General features: G+C 41.8%; 1 protein-coding gene across 1 annotated transcript in view; it reads right to left on the reverse strand.

The window, feature by feature from the left end:
• The window catches only part of LOC309576978 (contactin-3-like), a gene marked incomplete at both ends in the record, with an annotated part of 69,891 nt that overhangs the window by 10,040 nt on the left and 36,227 nt on the right, over positions 1 to 23,624 (reverse strand). The window contains 6 exons of the mRNA XM_082288612.1: positions 2,210 to 2,385; positions 3,727 to 3,854; positions 11,687 to 11,837; positions 12,968 to 13,097; positions 15,234 to 15,370; positions 23,145 to 23,329. Coding sequence (XP_082144738.1) covers positions 2,210 to 2,385; positions 3,727 to 3,854; positions 11,687 to 11,837; positions 12,968 to 13,097; positions 15,234 to 15,370; positions 23,145 to 23,329 — 907 coding nt within the window. The remainder of the gene's footprint in view (positions 1 to 2,209; positions 2,386 to 3,726; positions 3,855 to 11,686; positions 11,838 to 12,967; positions 13,098 to 15,233; positions 15,371 to 23,144; positions 23,330 to 23,624) is intronic.

Here is a 23,624-nt window from a genome sequence, read left to right on the forward strand (position 1 = left end):
AGACAGAAATCATGGGGTTTTTATCTGGAATTTTTAAGTCAGGTTATGACAGGTTTTTAAGGAGTTGGCATATGTAGAAAGACAAAGTTGAATTCAGTCTATTTTACAGGTTATTGTGAGCACACTTTCCTTTAAAGGTTGCACAGTTCAGGCTGTATTTCCCATTTTACAAGCCTAAGTTCTATTCTTTGCTTTTCATTGAGTATTTAATCTTTAGTACTTTTTCCCCCATTGTTCTCTCTCAGATCACAGCATGTGGTTATTTCCTGGATCATGGGAAACAGAAATAAAACTTGAATGAAAACTGTAACTTCATATGATATTCGGGCTCTTTGTGTACTGCTTGTTTTCCACATCAGTGAACACAGAATTTGACATTAAACCTTTGGTAGACAGTGTCCCTTAAAAAAGCAAATCTCCCCTTTGTGTCAGTTGAATTTCTGCATTAACTCTGTTCCAATTGAATTTTCCAGGTGAAAAATGCCTCAGTCAGATTTTAATTTTTAAAATATATTTTTAAATTTTAATTTTCTGGAGAAGCAGCATTTTCTTCAAGAGCAGAACCCTATTTGTGGGTATTTTTAGCTACTTTGGCCACTGATTCAGGGGCAAACAGTAGCTTGGGAGAAAGGCAAAAACATGACTTTGAGGTTTATTTTAGTCTTAGAAAAAAAAAATGAACCTTTCAAAACATTTGGTTGTTTTTCTTTGTTTCAGCATTACAATGTCTCAATTCTTTATTCAACACGAGCTGAAGCCAGTTCTGCCTGATTCCCTTCCATGTGTGTGCCTGGTCTTCTGTGAAAGCACAGATGGAAGTTGTTTGCAGGACAATTCAGTGCTGATTGCTTACAATAAATTAAAAGTTGAGTCAAAAGCAATCTAAAATCCATCTACTTGAATGGAAGTGGATATTCAGGGAATGCCCAACACCAGCAGTGAATGCAAGCAAATCACGTCCTACACGAACTTATTTCAGCAAACTCAATTTGAGACAACTCAACAAAGGGGGGAAGGGGCTTCAAATAGAACAGTTTTACTTGAAATAAACCCCAGCAAAGTGTTAACACTGCATTTCAGTTATTTGTGGTGATTTGGGAAGACTCTCAAGGGACTGGGGGAGCAGCAGGAAGCTCCCCTGCAAGACCCTCCCTTTCCATCGGGTATCACATTCCTGCCTGGTCAGATCCAGCCTTTGGCAGGGTGGACAAGCCCAGGTGACCGTGGAATCACCTTCTTCCCCTCCCCCTGCTGCCTGGAATACAAATACAGAGTGTTCCATGCAGTAGGAACAGCTGCTGGAATTCCTTCTTCCTGTCCTGGCTGCAGAACAACCCCAGCCAGCGCTGGCGATCCCCAGTTTTGGGGCAAGCCTGCTCAGAATTTGGGCACCTGCTTGGTCTGCCATGCTCTTTGTATAAATCACCTGGCTAACAGAACACCCCAAGAAGCAGTAAGACAGCTTCACATCCCACAGTTTTCCAACCATCTGGAAGACCAGGTGGTGCTCCCAGAACATCCCAATAACAAAGAGATGCTGGAGACCTCAGGCTGGTGTGACGGGGACCTCCCAGACATCAGTACATGGAAATCTATCCAACAAAAAAAATAAGTATCTTCCAACCAAGAAAGCTGAAGTTGTTTCTGCAATGGTGTTTTCATTTAATAAATCCACACTGTTAACTACTGGAAGGCTTAGAACATATTTAGGATTATTTACTCACCATGACCTGCATGTAACTCCAGATGGAATTATTGCACTGACCTTAATGTGATACAAAGCCCAGGAAATATTCTCATGGATCTCTTGGTAACGTGTGAAGTTTTCTACTAACGAGCTCAAATTCCTCTTCACACAAATAAGAGCTTAAAAAACCAAAGCCCCTGAATGTCTACAGGCTACAAAATCCCTCATGACAAATTGGTTTGTGTCAGGTTCCTTTGCCCATCATTGCTGTGTTTCATGTGATCCTGAGGAAAATCGCATAGAAACGGATTCTAAGAGGTAAGAACTTAAAAACTCCAGGTCTAAAACACAGGGCACAAGAAAAACAAGTGATGGGCAGCAAGCTGGGCCAGGGGATCGTTTCCTTTCAACACAGAAGAGAATTCTCAAAAGAGAAACATCTTAATTTTTAGCATGAGGAAAAAAGAAGTTTGTGCTGGCTAGAGCTGCAAGGCAAGTGAAGAGAAGGTGTTTGCAGCTCACCCCTCCAACCTTCTCGAAGTGAGAAGCGTCCCTCTGGAAGTCCGTGAGGGTCCCGTTGAAGTACCAGGTGAAGCTGATGTCCAGCAGGGGATCGTGCTGCACCTGGCAGGGCAGCACAACGCTCTCCCCCACGGTCACATCCATGTTGGAAGGTGCCAAGGTGATCCTGGTTGGCTCTGCAGGGAGCACAAATATGGGTGATTGGGTTTTTCTGCATTGCTGAGCTTTGCCTGCCACTGATATCCCCCCATGTTCCTCGGATGTGATCAATGACAGCCGCTTCCAGTGACACAGCTGGGCTGGGAATGCTGCCTGACCCCTTTTGCTGGAGCTTTGTGTCCCTGCATTTCCCAGCAGGAGCTGCTGGACACTGGGAAGGTGAATTTGAGCCTGCTGGGTGCAGCCAATCCACTCCACAAAGCTGAATCCACAGGCAGGAATTGCCACTCCAGAGCTCTCAGCAATCCCACTCGTGTTCTGGAGCAGGAAGCAGCAGCAGCCACTGGGCAGGTGAAGAGGTGGGAGTAAGGGAAGAACCAAAAAAACCCCAGAACCTGGAGGAAATCCACTTAAGGAAGAACACACTGGATATTTGGGTCCATGCATCACACAGAACATAAAGAGTGTCATCAAGAAGAGCTGTTTGTTATTCCAGAATCACATTAACAGAGAAAAATTTCAGCTACCGTAAATACCGTAAAAATAAAATTTAATTGTAGGAATCCTCTGTATATAATTCTGTTATTTGTACATAAAGGGATGTGAATCATTTAGGAGCACAGGCTGAAAACATGAAGCTGTTAATCCACTGAACAAAGTAATTCTGTTTGGACCTATGAGATATATAGGATATGTAATGCAGTGGGATATTAGATAATTCTGAGATTGGAAAATCTTTCAGATATTAAAATCTTTGAAGAAGAACATTATGAGAGAAGACATTTTTCAGATAAACTTCACAAACTCCTGTCTCTTTTCATCCAGTGTCTCAGCCAGCAGCCAGGAATGGATGACTTGGAGGAAGGGGCAAGATCCCTCTGAACAACATTTTGGATAAAATTCAAGACTGTGTTCTACTGCCCATGGAGTCCCTGATTGCTCCCCTGCAGCTGGAGTTTCCACCACATCTTTTTCCAAAAGCAAACACCATTGGGCTAAACAGATTTTCAACTGGAATATAAAATTAACCTCCAAGATTTTTTTTGATTGACATGTTTTTTTCACAACAAATTAAAAACCCCCACAAACCTAAAAGCATAATTGCACTATTTAGTGTTTAGAGAAGTGAGAGGAGGGAGGGAAGTGTTCAGAACTCCCTCACATCTGAGAAATATCTTTGTTAAAGACAAAAATTCCCTTGGTGTCTCTCCTTTCAACTAATAGAAGAGCTGTAACAGCCATCCTTTTATCTTTATACATTAAATAAATAACTTCTCATACTTTTACATTCTACCCCATCACTGCAGACTCCTGAGTCTGCAATTCCAGGTCCATCCCCTCTGTCCCAGCTCACCCACCTGTAACTATCAAGTTGGTGGAGCCCCTGGCTGTTCCAAACTGGTTTGTTGCCAGGCACGTGTAGCTGCCAGCATCCCCCTTGGTCACGTTGGCTATCCTCAGTCCTCCATCCTTTAATAGTGTGATCCTAAAAAATGATGAGGAGATTTTGAAAGTTGTAGCATTTTTAGACAGAAGGCTTTAATACCTTACTGTTATCCCAGACCTATTAAGCTGTATCAGCAATTAAGAAGAAAATGAGCTCTGTCCCAGCTGAAACCAGGACAATTTCCAGCCTGGGGTTTGAAAATGTTGTGATCATTCACTGACAATACACAACGAACTTGAACCCACACATTACTTTGGACGTGTTATTTTGGACACCAGTAACCAATGTTTTAGAGATGTGGGCATATGTACGTGTGTGAAAGAGAGAAATCCCACATGAGCTCCATCTTTTTCATCTGCACCAACTGGAACTGGAATAATTTTCAGCTCTTTTGTTGTTTACCTCAGGCAATCTTGCACGGCAACTTTGAAATCACTGTGATTACCATGACAACTCTATAGGACTGTTCATGAACTTCCTTTGTGAAGGACTTGCAGGACAGAAAATTCCCTTCACCCCACACAACCTCCCCCAGTGAGAGCATGGAACAAGCAGGAAAGTGCTTATACAAGATGTAGACAGCAGAAAACCCACAGCACTGGTAGGGGCAGAGGAGCAGGAACATCCCCACAGCAGAGGTGACATCCCAGGCAGCAGCACTGGAGGGATGCACAGGTAAGGCTGGTTTGACTCCCTCTTTCCCTGTTTCGTGTCCTCCCATCTGTTCTATCCACAGTGGCAGGCACTTCTACCCTAAGACAACCTGGAGCAGCAAAATAACTGAAGAGATATAAAAATGTCCACACTCGTTAACAAAAGGTACCCATTCTCCTGAGATGCCCAAGTCAAAAGAGCTTCAGAGCTTTTCTCTCACATCCCATCAGTCCATCGGAGAGGCAGCAAACAGAGCACAGCACCTTGGCTGGATGGTGTTTGGGAAATGCCCTCAGCACCCACACTGGTACAGAATGAACACAGCAGCAAAAAAACCCTCTTCAGGCAAAGCTCTGCCTGCATTAGCCGGCATCTTGCTCGGTTTCCAGGGGAAGTGCCAGCTGAAAAGGCAGCAAATGCCATCAAATTTAACATTGCCATCCTCCCTCCCTCAGAGGAGCTGCGAGGGTTTTGCCTGCTCACTTGTATGTGCTTTGCTATTAACCTGCTGCTTTATTCAGTACAAAATTAATTAATTAATTACACACCTCTGCTGCTCTTTTTATTTTCAACACTCTTGAGGTAAAATAACGTCAGTAGATCCCCATCATTTGTCCTGGCTGAGTTCTGTGGTTAAATGCTGCTGTGTTAGGTGGGATACAGGATAAACTCTCCACAAGTCCCTGACCCGAGGTTATGCTGAGGAGGGGTGGCTCAGGTGACAAGTGACAGGGACCAGAGGAAATGGCCAGGGGGGTTTAGATTGGACACTGGGGAAAATTTCTTCATGAAAGGGTCATCAAGGGTTCAGTGATCTTATCCTTCACCCTTAACTTGTCAGACCCCAAACCCACAGTCCCTAAATGCAAACCACAGCAGTGGGAGTCCACCAGGGCTCTGCAGTTCCACTGCCCCTCTCCGTTAACAGCAAATCCACCCAATCCTCAAAGCCACATGGAGGCTGTTTTAAACATCTAAAAGCAGGAACCTGGACTCCTGCCACAGCTTCACTGCTCCTTACAATGAAACAGAATTTTTGGAATTACAGTACAGAAACATACACAGCTTTTAAATGCTTTTTTCTTAATTATTTCAAATTGCATTTTGTATTTCCTTAAAAGAGGCGTTTCAGCTCTCAGTGCTGTAGCTAAGATACTCTTCCTCTGGGCAAAGGTGGTGCAGTAATGAAATCAGCAGATGCAAATTACAAGAGATAACAAGTCACCCTGTTAGAACAACAGACAAAAGCATCTTATTGGGGTGAGAAAGAGAGCTATAAATAGGCAGCTTAATCCATTTATAACCACAAAGCATCCTGAGGTACCTCAGCTGATGTGGTGCCATTTGAGGTATTCTTCAAGGGAGGATGTGCCTCAGCAGTGACTTCCCTGAGGCTCATTAACTTGTTTTGGAAAATTCCTAAGTCATATTTGGCTGCACTTCATGTTAGATGGAACATTTAAAATTAATTAAACCGTGCCATATGGTTTATAGGTATTTTAAATGTGTTAAAGACATGAGTAATACATTTTATAGGTAATTAGAATGACATCAAAAAAAGGTGTTAAAACATCTCAATTATGGTTGCAAGCTCCTGTGCTGTTGAACTTTCTAGCTGAGGCTTCATCTACTTTAATGCAATTTCCAATAGAAAAAAATACAAAACTAAAGAAACCCCAAGTGTTGACAAAGCCCAAGATCAAACAAAGGAAAATGCAGGATCAGGGAATAAACCTGAAAATGTCTATTGTTTAATTAAAACCAGTCACTTTTAGAGTGCTCTGAGCTACCTGCAAGCCTAGCTTGCCTAAAATAATTAAGCAATAGGCTTATTAAAAGCCAGATATAATAATATTTTTTTTCTAGAATTAAAAACAAAAAGCAAACACCAAGAAAAATCAAATTGAGAAAAATATTATAGTCTAAATAAAATCTTTACTGGTAAATTAGAAAAAGAGAAATGCTCCACTTTTTCCAATTACGAAACAGCAAATGCAGCTCAGAGCCTATGGAAACCCTAAACCCAAAAACAGCTCTGCCCTCCTGCTGAAACATGAGACAAAACAAAGCTTTTAGTTTACTTAAAATTATTCAATATTCACATTTGGTGCTGGAACAATGCCAGGAAGAGGCTCAGCCCTGTGACACAAAAATAACAATACAGCCTTTGGCATTCCCTGCATCTACAGGTGTTTTTCCAACCCATTTTGCTGAAGGCCAGACATTTCCCAAGCGAATTCCACTTTCCACAACCTGCACCCTTCTGATACCCTGGTGAGTGGCACAAAACCTTTTGCCCTGTACAAGGGACTGATGCCTTCGGTTTTAACTTTCATATTTTTCAAATCCTGCACTGCCTGGTGTGTAACTCTGAAGTTTCTTGTAGCCTGTTCACTTCTCTCTGTGCTGGGCAGACATAACAAAGCCTCTCCAGGCCTGCTCTTCAGGGACACCCAGACTGTCCTAGGCCCAAAAGTATAAACCAAAGAGCCTCTGAGAGGGGGGCAAGCTGAGGGGAAAACTGAAGCTTTAATTGGAGAATTAACCCTGATATGTAAATGAACCAAACCTATAAAAGTGTGAAGAACTCGTGACCTGGGGTCCCTCTTGGCAGTGGCCTCTGGCTGCCCAGGGTACCTTTGAAAGCCTTTCAAATAAACACCTGCCTTATTCCCTTACTCCTGTCTAGCCTCTGTTTCTGGGCATCAGGACCATTGCTCCCCCCGTGGTCCTGATCCAGCTGGAGACGGATTTAGGACCTGTTTGGCCATCAGATCACAGCGTCATTGACAAACTCATCATCTCTCGCTGACTCCTGAGCAGAATCAGGGGAATTGATGCTTGAGGAGATCCTTTTTTCTCTAATTCACACCTACACTCCTACACGGAGGTCAACAGGATGGGGAGAAGGATTAAACAACTTCAGGACTGACTTGAGAGGCTCATGTTGGTAAAATTATACATTTATGTATTTAAATTTATAGAGAGAAGACAGAATGGTGCCTCAGGATCCACTGAAACTTGGTGCCAATAATGCAACTGATAATGATTGCAAACCTGTCCATCTTCCCAAGGAAATGCTTTATTACTGAACTAACAGACATCATCAAACTCAGGAATCACTGCCTGTTTCATTTGTCAGATTATTCAGCAAAAAATGCTACTGTTTTAGATCCTTACTGATATGGTAATAAACACAAACACATCCCTTTCCAGTTAGTAACATTTCAGTGCAAAGGAAGAGTGGAAAAGTGGGTCAAAACTGTCCTTTTATGCATCAATCAAATTCCAAGTAAATTAAAGCAGATTAATTAACAGGAAAGTCAGCAAAAAAAATTCCTATGCAAGTACTGGTAAGTAAATGCATTACTTTTCACATCACAGCACTTCAAACTGTAACACCAAATGAATAAAAATACTTAATTCAAACTGCAGGGAAGCTAAAATCATTAACGAATACTTCTAAGTATCATGCAATTCTTTGTCAGAAATTATTTCTTTCCTCCCTTAATTTGCCATCACTTGGCCACAATGGAAGCTGCTAAAACTGGAGTTTTCCTAAGGGAATTGCACTGGGAAGTCTTTCAGTGAAGTTTTTGCAGCATCTTCTCATCTTATTCTAGTCTTGGTAAATTTAGAAACATCTAGGAATAAAGCTGAGTTTGTTTAAAGGTGAAATACTGCTGTGCATTTTCACAAAATCCTGTTTTTTTAACCCTCTTCCAGTCAGGTATTTGAGCCAGGAGCACAGAACCCACGACAGCCCACAGGCAGCAACTGTCAAGTACAATCTGACAATTAAACCCCACGTACATACATAAAACATTAGGGAAATCTTGGAAGGGGTTATGTCTGGGTTGCAGCATGTTTTAGTATTTACTCTGTTTTTGGTGAGTTAAACCAGCATCAGGAGTGTTTAACCTTGGTTAAACATCTAATCCTCCTTTTCTGCAGGATAAAAGGACAACAAAAATTCATCCATCTGGAGGTGGAGGTGTCTCAGGCACCTGATAAATTTAATTCCCATTTTCTGTCTTTCCTCCTGCATGTTATCCTATGCTTTCACTTCTCTCTGCACTCCATTGCTCTTTAATGTTTAGCTCTCTTTATTCAAGATATTCTAAAAAAAAAAAAAAGAAAAATCACATACTTTGCAAAATTAACAAGAAACAAGATTGCATTCTTCAATGCTGAGTGATTTCTCAGCCCAGAGCTCATGAATCCATTTTGTATTATATTTTCTCCCCTCCACAACACAAACCATATTCAGCTCATTTAATTAAAATTTACTGAGTCATTATCCAAATCTTCTACATACTGAAAATGCAGAAGTATTTGAAAATAAATTAAGAATACAAGCAACAGTGCCATCAAAATGAAACTCTCTCAGGCTTTACTAAAGCATTGTGGTCAGCACCTCGGTGAAACCCAAGTTGTCTGATGACAAGAAATTGAAGTATTTGTGCTTTATTTTTATTATTCATATGTGAGTTTTCTTAAGATATATCAATTCTATCCATGCTGCTGCAAATGTAATTAAAATTAAGCTCCTTCTGCCTCCCCACCCCTCCCAGGTGTTGTCCACACTGGACCTCTCTGAGCAGAATTACCCTTGTGGGAGGAACTCCATCCTCCTGTTCGCTGCAATTAAAAAAGAGGAAACCCTCCTCCTCAACAAACTTCACTGGAAATGTAGTTAATGGCTGAAAAATGTACTGCTAATTTGAAACCCTTTCCTGAATTGCAGGAATTGTAGAACTGCAAGAAAATCACGAATTGCAATTATTCACAGCAGACAGTAATGAACTCCAGGGTTTTCTGAGAAGAACCACACTCTGCTCTTCTCTGAAGGCGAGTTTACTTCATTTAGATTAATTCAGGATTACTGTCTTGTTATTGTGCTTCCTCTGGAAGCCATTTACAATATGTTGTCAAAAATATACGCTCTGGGTGATATTCTGGAACTACCTGCACTTTGCAGGAGCTACAGCTGTCATCTGTGTTCATAAACCTAAGCAGGCAGCATCACGTATGCTCATTTCTGGAAACTGAGCCCTGCTTTCTTTAGCCTGGTACCATCACCTCCAATGAAACTGGGAGGTTCTGGTTTGGAAGGGCAACCTGAAGCAACCAGTAAGCCCAGTTCTGACGGCCAGGCAGACAGAAAGCCCAAAGCAAGATGGAAATCGTGGCTGAAACTCTCCTCTCCTGGAGATGTGGAGCCCTGCAAGGTCCAGCAGTGCCTGGCAGCTTTGACTCTCATGAATTGAACCTACAGAGGCTCCAACAGCAGAGACAGGCAGATTTGGGAAGGATACCATTCTACTTGTCATGGACATGGAATGGGGACAAAACCTAGGAATTTTCCTAAATGGACAAAATCAGGAACTACGCATTTTTCACAAGTGCTTTACAAAATCAGTCATAAATTAAAACCCATCGAGAACCATCTAAAGGCAACAGGTTTCGCGTAAACTTAGGGATCGTTGTTTAATTTAATACATTAATATTATTTAATTAAAGGCTAGAAGTAGTGGCTACAAGCAGTGCTATTTTGAATGGGATTTTGCTCGCCTGCTTGCAGGCAGGCAGGCAGCCAAGGAGGCTGTGGTACCATGTCCGGCTCTGCAACAACAGATGCCCCAACTTCTGCCAAATTGTCACATTTGACAACACTTAACACCAGAACACATGAAAACTCCTGTGGCCCCTGTGAACAAAGAGCCAGGGCAAAGATGACAGTGCCCAAAGCTTCTGGGTACAAGGAGACAGCTCCAGCCCTATGATGGAATAAATAAAGGTCTCCACTGCAGTCTGTTTAAGTTTTATCTATTTGGTAGCAACTTCTGCGTTTAAAAATTGCAAAACAAAACCCCAGTGTGGTGTTTTACAGGAATAGCACCAGAAGAATTTTGTCTAATTGAGAAGCAGCTTCCCAGTGCCACCCAACAGAGGAGCAGGGACACATTCCTTAAATCACACCACACTGCCACGGCAATGCTCCTTCAAACCCACATGTTTGGTTTCCTCAGTCTATGTCTGGCCTTCTGGGCCCTCCCTTTCCATGAATTATCCTGCCAAGCACAGTGTGACACCAGAATGTTCCAAGATGCACATGCACAGCCATCCTGTCCCCACTGCTCCCAGCAAACACTGTGACTTCCCACGGCTGTTGCTGTTGAGTGCAGTCGTGTCTAAGACAGAAAGGCTGACCTGGGGCCAGAGTGAACTCCCAATTAATAATTCTGGCTCCTCTGAGTGTGCACAGCCTGTCCTGACTGCAGCTGGAATGCCCAAAGTGCCACACTGACTATATTCATGCTAAATCAGACCTGTAACTATCTTAATCACACCTTTCCTCCAAGGAGCTTCTTTGCTGCCCCAGTTCACTCCCTGCAACTCCCAGTCTGTGTAAATACTGAACTGTAGAACAGAAAACCTGGAGAAGTCAGCAATCCCCAGTGTGGGAGAGATGCAACCCAAAAAGCTGCTCCAGAGCAGAGGTACAGCCCTGTACTGTCTCTTTACACAATTTAACCAGCACACTTGTGCAGTTTCAGTTTATGACTAATTCAGTAATGCTTTAACGGTTATTGCTGGAAAAAAAACATTTACATGTTGTTGGAAATCAATAGCTGGGGGCACGGGTGAATCACAAACCCTCCCCTGAGAATTACAACTCCCAAACACATCCACTGTCACGTAAACAATGATGACATCTGTTATCCCTGCTACGATCACGGCTGCTTGAAAAGAACCTGGACGTGCATTTTCCTTTTCTTGTCGTGTTTTATCTGCTATTCTTGACCTCCCAATTAACTTTTCTTTCTTCTCTCAGCCATATCATCACCACGGCTGTAACACACCTCGTTTGCCTCCTTGCCAACATTTTCAGAGCATTTTGCTGAAGGCCTTTAGTACTGTTTTACAGGCTTTGCATTCCCAGTTTTCTATCAGCACCTGTGTTCTCTCTAAATCAGGCCCAACTCTACATTAAACTGGAAACAAAATCTGGCCCTTGACCTTAGAGAAAGCACTACACTTGCACTCTCAGTGCTCTGATACCATCACAATGAAAAAACAAGCAAAAACCCCCAGCCAGCCAGACTTCAGAGAGACTTTACAGCTGTTTGGATCTACAGCTGACACTACTGCATAAAATGACACACAAAAGCTCCTTGTAAGATTAAAACAAATAAACCAATGTAACATGGTACCTTTCATTTTCGTGTAGCTGCTCACCTCCCTTCTTCCAGGAACATTTGGCCTTAGGGAAAGCTTTGGGTTTGCACTCAAAATCAACTGTGCTGCCTATTTGAACCTGGATCAGTTTCTTCATTGGACTCTTGGAAAAATCTGGAGCAGAAGCTAAAACAGAAGAGGTAGTAATAGTGAAATAAAGCACTTTTAATGGTATTAATGATACTACTATTTAGCACTTACACGAGCACTTCTCAGATTCCAAACATAATTAACACCATTCATTAGTTCAGACAGATCTTCTATTGGACAATTCAGCATTTCTCCTCCTTATCCTATTATTTTGTACCTCATCCTGGTACCAAAGGTCTCAGCTGTGAGCAGGTGAGCACCCAACAAGGCAAGCACAGAAGATTGCAGAGACTGAAGCTCAATGAATCCAAGGAATGCTCAGTAGCTGCCCAACTGAATGCTCTGCTGAAAGGAGCAGATTTATTTAATACATCTAATAAATATCACACCAAGAGTCTCATTAAACCTCAGGGAACCAGTAGGTTTCCAGTTCCACGTGACAGTGCATGTCAGATGACATGAAACGACACTGCAGCTCATTCTGAGGGAAGTTTTCATTAACTACCAGTTTAGAAAAGGCTCGTGGCTTCTCCCTATAGTAACACTTGACTTTGAAAGGAAATTCAGTGTTTGAGGAGACCAAGGCTAAGGAGCACGTGCTGATCAACCACACAAAGGAAACAGGAACCTGTGTCCCCAAAACACAGCACAGTTACAGCTTAGTTTTGACCTCACGTTGGAGGGAGAAACTGCTCAAGTGTGAGTGTGTCAGCCCCAAGCCCAGCGTTCCCCTCCCCAGCTGTGACCGTGTCAGACCCCAGCACAGGCAGGCGGGGTGGATGATGCCTGTCAGCCCCAGAAGGGCTGCACACAGAGGCTTTAAAGGTGCCTCAGAGCCCCACACAGAGGTGAGAGCTGCTGATGGAGCCAGCACCGCCTCCACACCACACCAGAGGTTTTAATCCTCAGCCCCAAGCCCAAAGCCCCATCCCTGCTCTTCCCCTCGTGAATAATTTATGCTGTTCTGTTTCAGATGAAGGATTGGCCTGCAGATCCTCCGGCAGCAGATGACTCAACTCCTCAGCTCTGCAGATACAGACATCGGGTTGACAAAAAAGTTTCATTTCAGTGACAACAGCTGAGTGAGTTAAATCTGAGGTGCAATCCAAGGGGGTGTGGAGACGGATAATGAGGTTTGTGTTTTAGGGAAAAAAGGAACATCTTACCTACAACCCTGAGCTCTGCACTCGAAGAGATGACACCATGTTTATTTTCAGCTATGCACTGGTATCTGCCAGAATCTGTCAGATTTAGATTTGATATTGTAAGTGCACCATTTTCAATTTGGATCCTTCCCTGAATATTAAGAAAAATATCTTTATTGATGATTTATTTCCTGTGAAAAATTTAAAATAAGTAAGGAATATAAATAGGACAGCATAAATACAATGAACAGGGTAAATGCAAAAGCAAAATCATGAACACAGTTCTAAAAGAAGTGACACGACTGCATCATGGTACAGCAATGGTGATCAGATATGGAGACCTGGAAATGCAGTGTATGAAAATAATTCTTCAAACTTGCCCAGTCACACCAAGGTTTGGCAATCTCAAACACCCTTTTATTTCTCCAGAAATAGGGACAGAATGCTACCAGCCCCCTCAGACAGACCAGACTATCCAAACTGTGCAGATGGCACTGGCATTTCACACTATTTAGAGATCTCACATGTGCCACTTGCTAATGAGCTCTCTCTAATACTGTGCAGACAAAAATTCCATCAGCCATTAAATGAAAGACACAAACTTAAGTGCCCTGGAGCCAGCAAAGCTGCTCAAGTATCTGCCTGGGTCTTCTCACCTTGCTTATTCCCAGAAAGCTCAATTACAGTGAGAAGTGACTAATCTGAGTGGCAGAACTGGTGAGAAAAGGAAGCAGTGAGAAAACCACAGGAGCATCAACTTTGGGGAAAACCAGAGACACAGTAACAGACAAAACCCCAAACTACCTGCCCAAAAGTATTTTCTACAGGCTGTTTTTTGGGTCTGGACACTTAGCAGGCCCAATGCAATCACTCACTCCCTGCCTTTTGCCAAGGGCAGCACCCACAGCTGGCCCAAGCACAGGGTGACTCCAGGACAGCTCATCTCCTTCCTGGACAGGTCCTGTCCCAGCTGAGTGCGAGGGGTTCATCCAGAGAGACAGAAAACAATCCCAAAGAGGAAAAAGCCTGAGTCTCCATGGCTTGATCTCCTCTGCAGCATCCCAAGCTGCTGCTCTTACAGAAGATTTGTTTATGGAGAAGGGGAGCTGAGGGGAGCAACCCCAACAGATGTTTGTGAAGGAGACCCACCACGAGGGATTACTGCAGTCAGGGAGGAGAAGACACCTGATCACTGCACACAGAGAACTCCTCTGGGCTCTCCTCAGTGCTGGTTCTCCAACAGTTGGTCCTTCAGTATTCCCAGAGGAAGTCACACTTCTGCCCTGACATCACACCAAAAGGCTGGACACCAACACCCCAAACTGGAGAAGTGGGGAGAGTGAGTGATACCAAGATATTTTTGCACTTCCTGAGGTAAAAAAAGCCTGTTACCTTAGTGACTCTGCATGACACAGTAACAATGCTCTTAAATCACCCAGAGAAGATTTTGTGCTCCCTCATTTAACCTGTCCACAAAACACCACCATGCCCTTTAGCCAGCATGGATGTAAGAAATAGTTTCCTGTGCTCTGCTCATTTTTCAGAACCATCCAGTGAATTCACCCGAGCAGTCACTTTCTTGCCCAAATGCCAGCGCTGAGCACAAGGCACTGGCTCAAGGGCAAAATCCTTCCTGCAAAAGTGCCTGTAGTTCATATTCCTGGTAACCAGAATGGGGCTGTTTTCCAGAGAAGCAGTGAGATTTAAAATCAGTAAGGAGTATCAGATCCTGTTCTGCATTTCTGACCTTTCACCTTCTACGTTCAACCTCTTTTCCCTGTCACCAAGTGCATTACTTCCTGTTAATTTACTAAAACAACTGCATGAAAGCAAACACCTATGTTCTGTTGCTGTTTGTGTTCCATTCTTTGCATCAAATAAAGTAGTGGTAAACCCATAAATCTTTAGGAGTTTTGTCAAGAAGTTGGAAAATATTTCCTTACTACCTTTAATGAAATGCCAGCTACAAATACATTAAAATAATTCAAGCTCTCCATCCCTATTTATAATTCTTTATGTATAACGTTATTAAACTTCCTTCTCCAGTCATTCCGTACGTGTTTCTTTCTGTGGTTATATTGTTGCTTTTGAATCTGCTTTTAGCTGGAATATCTGTGCACGACATAATTTGTCTTTGTAGCTTTAGAAGTCTCATCAGGATGCTCTCGAAAAATACAAACCCAGTATCAAAGATTTCTCCTCTAATTCCACAGCTTTAATGAATTCTCCTGTTCGCATAAACATTGTTAATTTTACACAGCACCAGGTTTTCAAAACAGAATGTTACCTCTATTGCCAGCTGCTCTCCATTCTTCAGCCACCTGTAGGATGGTTTGGGCTTCCCACTTGCTCTGCAATCCCAGTACAAGGTGTCCTCCACAGCGACTTCCACATCCTTTATGGGCTGGATCCAGTGAGGTTTTGCTGCAGATAAAATACACATCAGCAACAAAGACCCTCACAAGTTATTGCTGCACATCAAAGGGTTAATTGGCACAGAACTCATCAATTTTCTGCCCAGACTCATCTGTACCAACAGAGCTTCCCACTGGTCCTGTTCCAAGCCCCTAATGAAACAAATAACTTATTATTCCTTTTATACATTTGTATTATGAGCAGTAAACCAGAAGAAAATTGAGAGTGCAGATCACTAAAGCTGGACTAGTGAAACCAATATTAAAATCACTAATGATTAAACAACATCATTTTGCAATCGAGGCAAATGTAAGAGAAAGGCATTAATGGTGAGACTGAAATTAAGTAAGTGATGTGGCTAAATCATCAAATTAATGCTGAAGAGAATCCTTTAAGTCCTAAAAAAAAAAAATAATGGTATGTCAGCCTTAGTGCTAAATACCATTTAAATTGTTTTCTAATGCAAGGCAGCACTTAACTGGATGAAAACATGGGTATATGAGACTGTTTTTGAAAGCAGAAGACTTGGCACAGAATTTGGGTAATGCAAACCAGTAGAAGAAAGTCCATAAAAATCACTATTTTTTAAGCCAAAATTTGATGCAATAATACCACGCATCCTTCAGAATTACCCAAAATACACTTAAAACTGTAAAGATATTTAAAACATCTGTTACAGCTTTCACAGGAAGGAGAAAGCTCACTTGGCAAATAAACATCAATGCATGAAAGACAACAGTAGTTTATTCTTTTAGTGCTATTTCACACATCAGTTCAACACTGTTTCATAGGTAATTTGTGAATTTTCTTTGAATTTATTTAATTTACTAGAAAGTTCATAATCTCAGTCTATGCTATTTCTCCAAGAAAAGATAAATTCTGGACATTGCCTATGGAGAAAAGATAAAAGAGTAGGATGAAACTTGGCTGCAAACACTTAGCTATGGGCAAAGAATTTTCCAGAGTCAATTCGCTTATCTTAAGTGAGTCATTCAGGAACGTCTTGTATCACCCTCACATGAAAACAACCAGGAGAAAACAAGTCCCTGGTGATGCATGAAAACATTATTTAATACAGAGCTTTGGAAGCACAGAAGGTCAGATTAATTCCTGTTGAACTTCCCACTACAGTGGAGTTCCACCAACAATTAACTCAGGCCAAGGAAATTAATGATTTGCCTGTGGCCATGAGGGAAGTGAGCGCAGCTGAGAGCTGAACCTTTCCACTGCCCCAGGCACAGCACCAGCCAGGCCAGCTTTGGATGAGGGTTGGCACTGATTTCCTTTTAAAAGGTTCCTTGTTTCCTAGCACCAACATCTCCTCTCCATCACCAGCTCTGCAATGCAGTGAAAAGACCTCAACGTGACCACGTACAGCACCAGGCTTTTATGATAATTATTAATTGATTTATGTAGCCATACTTAGGGTTAACTTCTTACAGAAGAACTTCCTAAAATGTATTCATTGAGATATTAACAACTAATAAATATTGGAATTCGACCAATATTTGCTGACAGTGAAATACTCTGATACTGCTTTTTTTTCCCCCACATTCCCATGAGGATTAACACCTTTCACCGATCTGGGGATTGTTTATTTTTTACACCCTCTTTATCGAGGTCAGCTGCAAAAGACAGGATGACCTGATCTTTGTGTCACATGAATGTACAATTTCACCAGTATCAACTGGGGTAAAATCTTCACAGCTCATGTCAAAACACTGGAGTTCAAGACAGAGCCATTGCTTTATCCCACATTGTCACTGGGAGTATTTACCCCACATGTTTCAAGGGTATGAAGGCTCAGGGCTCCATGTAATGAGCTCCCTGCACTTTGCACACCTAAATGCCTATGCAACATTCAGCAGTGCTTGAATTATGATGGATCCGTACACGTGGAATATTTCACATCTGCTGCCTATCTCCACTTCAAAGTAGTTTAAATATAATCTGTTTTCAAGATTTAAAGAACTTGGATTCAATTCTACCAATAAGAAAAACATTGTCTACGCCATAAATCTTGTTCTAGGACTCTGTGTCAGGCAGTCTCCATAGGAAGGTTTCCCAAATTCCCACACAATACAACAAAGCAGAAATGCACAGAACAGCTTCCCAAGGCACAGCGTGAGAAATTCCTGGTGCTTGCCTGTCCACAATAGAGTGCTGATGGACACTTCAGTGATTTCCTTGAGGAAGGCTCTTTTTCTCTTCCAATTACCGATGGAGGTGTTCAGCAGAAAGAAAAACACCCTTTCAATCTGTCTTTGAAAAAGAACAATTCAACCAACCAGCTCAAAATTGAAAAGACAGCTCAACAGGGGCAATTCCAGCTGGGAATACTCTGACTTCTGGCCAGGGTAAAGGTGGTTCATGCACAGACAGAAGGTCAGGTATCAGCAGCTCTGATACTGCTCCGATACTCTTGACACCGTCTCAAAACAGGATCAGGACCTGCCAAGCCCAGCACTGCCCCTTTTCTGTTGAGCTCTGCCTCAGGACACTGAAGGACTCTGTATGAACAGCTTTATTCCTCTCAAGGTCTTGTCACTGCCAGGCAAATTTTACTGCCCAAAATATCTGATTCCACCATCTGTGCTCCTGAAGGAAGGCTTGGTAACAAAGCCTCATTATTCTCTCCTGGAACTACTGCACAGTTGGTGTGAAACCTGCATCTTCCTAAGGAAAGAAGGAGTCACTTCTCCCTCCTAAAGCAAGGGAGGGGCAAGCAGGCAGCACATCCTCGCTGACATGAAAAAAACAATATAAAAATAGACACTGTCCTGTAAGCTGAGAGGTTGGAAGTTAATTTTAATGGAGCTCACAGTGCACGGTTTGAGACTGTGACAGGAATCCGTATTTTGGGATAATACTAAGAATTCTTTGGAACTTGCTGTGCAATCTTCATGAAAGATTCATCTGGAGCTCCCCCAGGACGAAATGCTTGTAGGTAAGTGATTTTCTAAAGCAGGTTAGCCGTCAGCTCCATGGCCAGTCACTTGGAAAAGCACCAGCCTGGATTTTGCTTCAGTTGTTTTAGCCTAAAATATTCCTCGCAGTTCTCCCGATCCCAGAGGCAAGGAGAGAACAAGTGTGTAACTTCATAAAAAAGTATCCCAGGGAGAGGCTTCTCTCATCTTTTTTTGGTGGTTATGATGACCCTTCTCTTCCAGGCAGTTGGGCCTGCAGGAAACAACTGTTGCTTTATTACACTCCAGGCCTTCCCTGTAGGCCGAAAGGGAAGGAAGAACCATTTTTTCAGACTTCTACAAAATCCTCTGTGACATTCTGGGAGTTGATGTGAATGCAGACCAACTGCAGCGATGCTCCTGGAAGCAGTGGCCGAAGAAGTGACACTTTTCAAAGGCTGTGCTGGGATTTGTAAATTATTTGTGGACTAACCACGCACGATGCATCAAAACACGTGTTTTTATGTATGGTTTACTCCAGAATTAAGGAATTCAATAAAAATCTCGTTGTTAATTCTGTAGGCCAGGGGAATAGAATGAAGAGAAGACAGAAGTTCAGGGCCATGACTCTTCCAGGGAGTTCTGTGCTCTGCTGGGACCCAAAGCCTCTGGGAGGCTCCTCCAGAACAGTCCCTGACTGTGATTCACACGAGTGGCTGCTGCTTACACTCCTGCCTTTCCTCTGACATTGCCACTAGGAAAGCTGGGCTGGAAATCTCTGAAACACCTTTGGGGAGCTCAGCAGTTGGGCAAGAAATCAGAGCCGAAAGAACTTCCCAGAGGAAGCAGCTGTGAAGCAAATGGGGAGAAAACCCACCTGGAAAGTGTAACCTGCAGTTTTCCAAGCAGTCTGCCTGGAAGTCAGGCTCTGACACTCCCACTGGTGCCTGCTGCAGGGATGAACCCTTATTTCATCTCAAAACTCCAAGGGACTTCACACATGAATAACTTTTGTTCAGATAAAACAGCTGGGCCTAGAGAAGCAGCTGACACATCCCTGAAAATGTCCATTTTTTGACTCCCATTCAAAAATAAAAATGCCATCAAGCAACAGGCAATTCCAAAGCCCTGGGGAAAGCTTTACTATGTAAAAGAAGACAAACTATTTGTCTGTGCAGCAAGAAAATGATATTATTAGACAGCATTAACAATTAAACTCTAGGCTGATCAAACTCAGCAACTCATTGGTATTATTATTTAGTCATTTGCAGCTTTGTTGTTGATGTTTTGAAGACACCTCTAAGCACAAGACAGAGTCAGGCTATCAGATAAAACCTTTACACAGACAGGCCTTACACAGAGTATATTTCCTCATACACAAATAACACAATTTCAGTTTAATTTTGCTGGTAGATTATTCAAAAAAAAACCCCCCAAATATACCAGTACTTTTGATACAACAAAAAATAGATGTAGATTCTACTTATTCCGGGGGGATTTTGTCTTTGTTATCACACACCAGCACTGCAGAGCAAAAGGAGAACAGCAGCAGAATTTCCTCCTCCCTGTCAAACATTTTACCTTGGTACTGTCAAGCAGGACTTCTGGTGTATCAGCATGGGCTAATTAAGAATATATTTTCTTCAATTATACTTTAAATAAATTGCTTTACGTATCTTTACCATGCTTCATGTTTAACTGCATCCTAAAGCACAAGAATGCAATTGTTTCATTGCCTCTCATTCCTCTCTGCCATGAAGGATCTCCATGGATTCTTTTTTTTTTCCATTATCTCTTTATGGGAAGCTGTTAAGTGATGACAAACGAACACACTAATAAACGGAAACCAAATTATTTATATATTCAGGTTCTACAGTCAATCAAAGTTGGATAATCTTGTCCTATTTTTAGTACAATCTGAACTCCCATGAATAGAAAACTGGCATTTAACAAATGTTGGAACTGTAAAAAGGACAAAAAACTGAACATTTGATGTCAGACTTTTCTTGATAAAATCCTTGAGGAGAAAAAAAGACTAACAGTCTGTGAGTATTGCAATGAAAGAACCCAGAATATCTGGTTTAGAATATCTATTTTAATTATCAACGTCAACTACGGGTTGAGAGTTATATTTAAAACACCACAATTTTAATAAAACAGACTCATTTCATTTTTTTCAGGATGAGAGTTCCAGATGCAACAGATTTATAAGAATTCTCGAGCAGCTAACTATGGACAGGAGTAAAGTTAATCCTGTGTTCAGGTGCTTTGTGCCTTCAAGGCTATTAATTCATTCTTCGATGAAGAGGCAGAATAGCATAGAAAACTTACGTGGGGGGGGTTTTAACCAAGCAATTCATGCACTGGAAAACCTGATTTTCAGATTTTAAACATTCCAGTTTCAGCTCATAAAACAAATCAGAATAGGAGCGTTTCACTTCGCAGCACAGCAATGAATGTTTCAAGCTTCTCTTTGGGACTTTATGTTACATCTACAAAGAATCCTTAAAGTCTGCAAGGAAAGAAAAACCTATTTTTTAGGCCCATGAAAGATTTTTGTCAATATTTTTTCCTCCTAAAGATTTCCTTTTCACATTATTTCACAATGACAACTTGCAAAACGTTAACCCCAATCCCTTTCACACTGTTTTTTTTTGGGGTCAGGCAGAGACACACTTTCTTCTGCCAAGAGGAAAATAAATGTTGTCACTATTGAAAGAAAAAGACATTTGTACTTTTGTAATGTCTACATGCTTCTGTGTTTGATAAGCAGACACGCCTTAAACTTCTACCAGTGGAGTGTTTTAACAGCAGCCAACATTCCCTAACAACACCAGATCTGTGGATTTTTGACAGCATTGGTATTTTCTGGCACACGAGTGATTTTTTACTTTATGTCTTCAGTATATTGCATTAGTTTCCTCCAAATCCTCATCTGCTTTCAGAACAACTTCCTTAAATATTGATCTTTTACTGGAAGACTGAGTGGGACGTGGTTAGATTTCTTTACCAGACAGATTTCTGGGCTTTGCCATCAGATGAGGCGGCAATCCATCACAAGATACTATCTTTAGTTATAGAACATCATTAATCTACAAAAAAAGAATTAAAATCCTTCAAATTATCAGAAAGGGTTAAAATGATCCTATCCTGAACCCGGGCTTGTTGGAATTCTATCTGCAACAACAAAGCAAGTACCAAAATAAGAAAGATTACTTAAATCTATTTAATTCTGCAGAATGGGTTCCATGGAGCAGAACAAATGAAATGAAACAGTTGGAGTGCCATTACTGCCACTACAGGTCTCATTATTCTTTTGAAGATAAACATCCATATTAGGGATGACTCTAACATGGGCAGACATTCCTACTGGAGTATGAACTCCATCTGAGGGTTCAAATCCCTGCCTAGATTTGCAATGAAAACGTTCACACTGATTCCGTTGTTACAGAACTGCAGCTGGGTTGCTTTTATTGATTTGCAACATTCTTTATTTCAGCTCCGTGGCCTCTTAATGAGCAAAGCAGAACTTGGGAAGCAGGGCAGATACCCCCAGGAATGGCCACTGTTGGAACTGCAAGGACTGATGAACAAATCTCCTCTAGTTTATATGTGATTTACACTGATGTATCTCACAAGTGCCCCGATTTAACACTGGCATAGGAATGTTGAGCCAAACTGATGTACAAACTACAACTTTGGAACTTTCAAGCAGCAAATAAGGCCACTTAATAGAACCAAATGCACAGTGCCAAGTTTGGAGTGGCAGAGGACTCTGGCAGGTGAAGTAGCTTGGATTTACTGCCCGATGTTAATCATAGGATTTCTCAAATGTCGTAATTACAATTAGTTATTGGAAAATTCCTGTTGCTTCAGGTCCCCTGTCCAACCTGACCTTGAACATTTCCAACAACGGGGCATTCATTCAGTGGAAAGCTTTATTTGGAAGTCGGAGAAACCTCTTTTCCTTCCTCCTTATAAAATCTGTTGTGTCTTAAACTAAAATCTTCATGGACCAAAATCTCTGTGTGTTCTACCAACCAGCAGCTCCCCATGGAGAAGCAGTAAAGAACCTGCTCCCAGCTGCAGAGGGGCTGTGCTCTGCGCCTTCATACAACTAAAAACCCATCTCTTTGCTCAAATACTCCTACATGAGGGAAACATTCCAAGGCAGAGTCAGAAACACTGTTTAAATTGCCACTGAAGTAAAGAAAATTATATTTGCCGAGATCTGGCTTTAACAAAAATTGTCAATTACCACTTTGTTGCAAATCACTCTCGCTTTACACCAGCACCAGTGTGCTTTGCTGATACTCATTCCACTCTATAGCCTTAAATGCACAAGAGACTGCCTTTCTTCCAGCTATAAAATTTCATATTATTTCATTTCCTATACTGGATTATATCCTCCCATTTATTTACTCATTTTAGAATAAAATTGGCTGTTTTGAAAGCACAGGATTGAGAATATCCATCAGTAATCTTTCCACAAAGCAAGACAAAATTTGTACTTGCCATAAATGTGAGGCCTCAATGATCCCCCAAATAAATCCAATCGACTGAAAATTGAAGGTTTCACCAATGGACCAAGAAGTGGTGTTTAAAAAAAAAAAAATTCCATCACAGAAAAAACCAGACACAAGCACACGTTGCTTTACTCTCAACAACACTGGTGAACTTAAGCCATTTCTCAGAGATCTTACCAAGAAACTGGTGCAGAAGTTCTCATTTTCTAGGAGCACTTAAAATGCCACGAGGATTTTTAAGCCCAAATGCCTGATGGAACTGCAGAAGCTGGAAATTCCAGAGTAGCCCAGAGCAGCTTGTGTTTCACGTGTAAAGAAAGGTGGGAGAGGGGGAGAACACAAGTTTCCTACCATAGTAAGTGAGACGTCCTCTTGCAATGTTTTTTCCTCTGGAATTTTCGGTGATACATTCATACAGCCCTGCGTCCTCCTGCTGGAAATTAGGGATCTCAATCATGCCATTGGATTTCCTCAGCTTTATTTTACTTGGAAATGGCAGCCCGTCAGTTCTTCTCCAGTTAATCTGAGGCACAGGGCTAAAGAGAGAGTAATGAGATTTTAAACAGTTTTGCTTAAAGTCCTTGATTGTCATAATGAGATACTTAAAGCAAACGAAATTCAGCAGTGACTTACAGGCTGTGTTAAAAGCAGCAATCACACTGTACATGACAGATGGTCAGACACTCTGGCACCTGATTTGCATTCACTGCTGATTCCTGCACTGCACTTGTGGTACCAAATTTGTCAGGATTAACTATGTGAATGCCCAATAATTGCAAAATTTCTTGTAAATCAGCACTGGCTTCCCCTGCGGACAGGTGAGATTTACCA

Source organism: Coloeus monedula (assembly GCF_965178545.1).
Source record: "Coloeus monedula genome assembly, chromosome: 11".
NCBI lineage: Eukaryota > Metazoa > Chordata > Aves > Passeriformes > Corvidae > Coloeus > Coloeus monedula.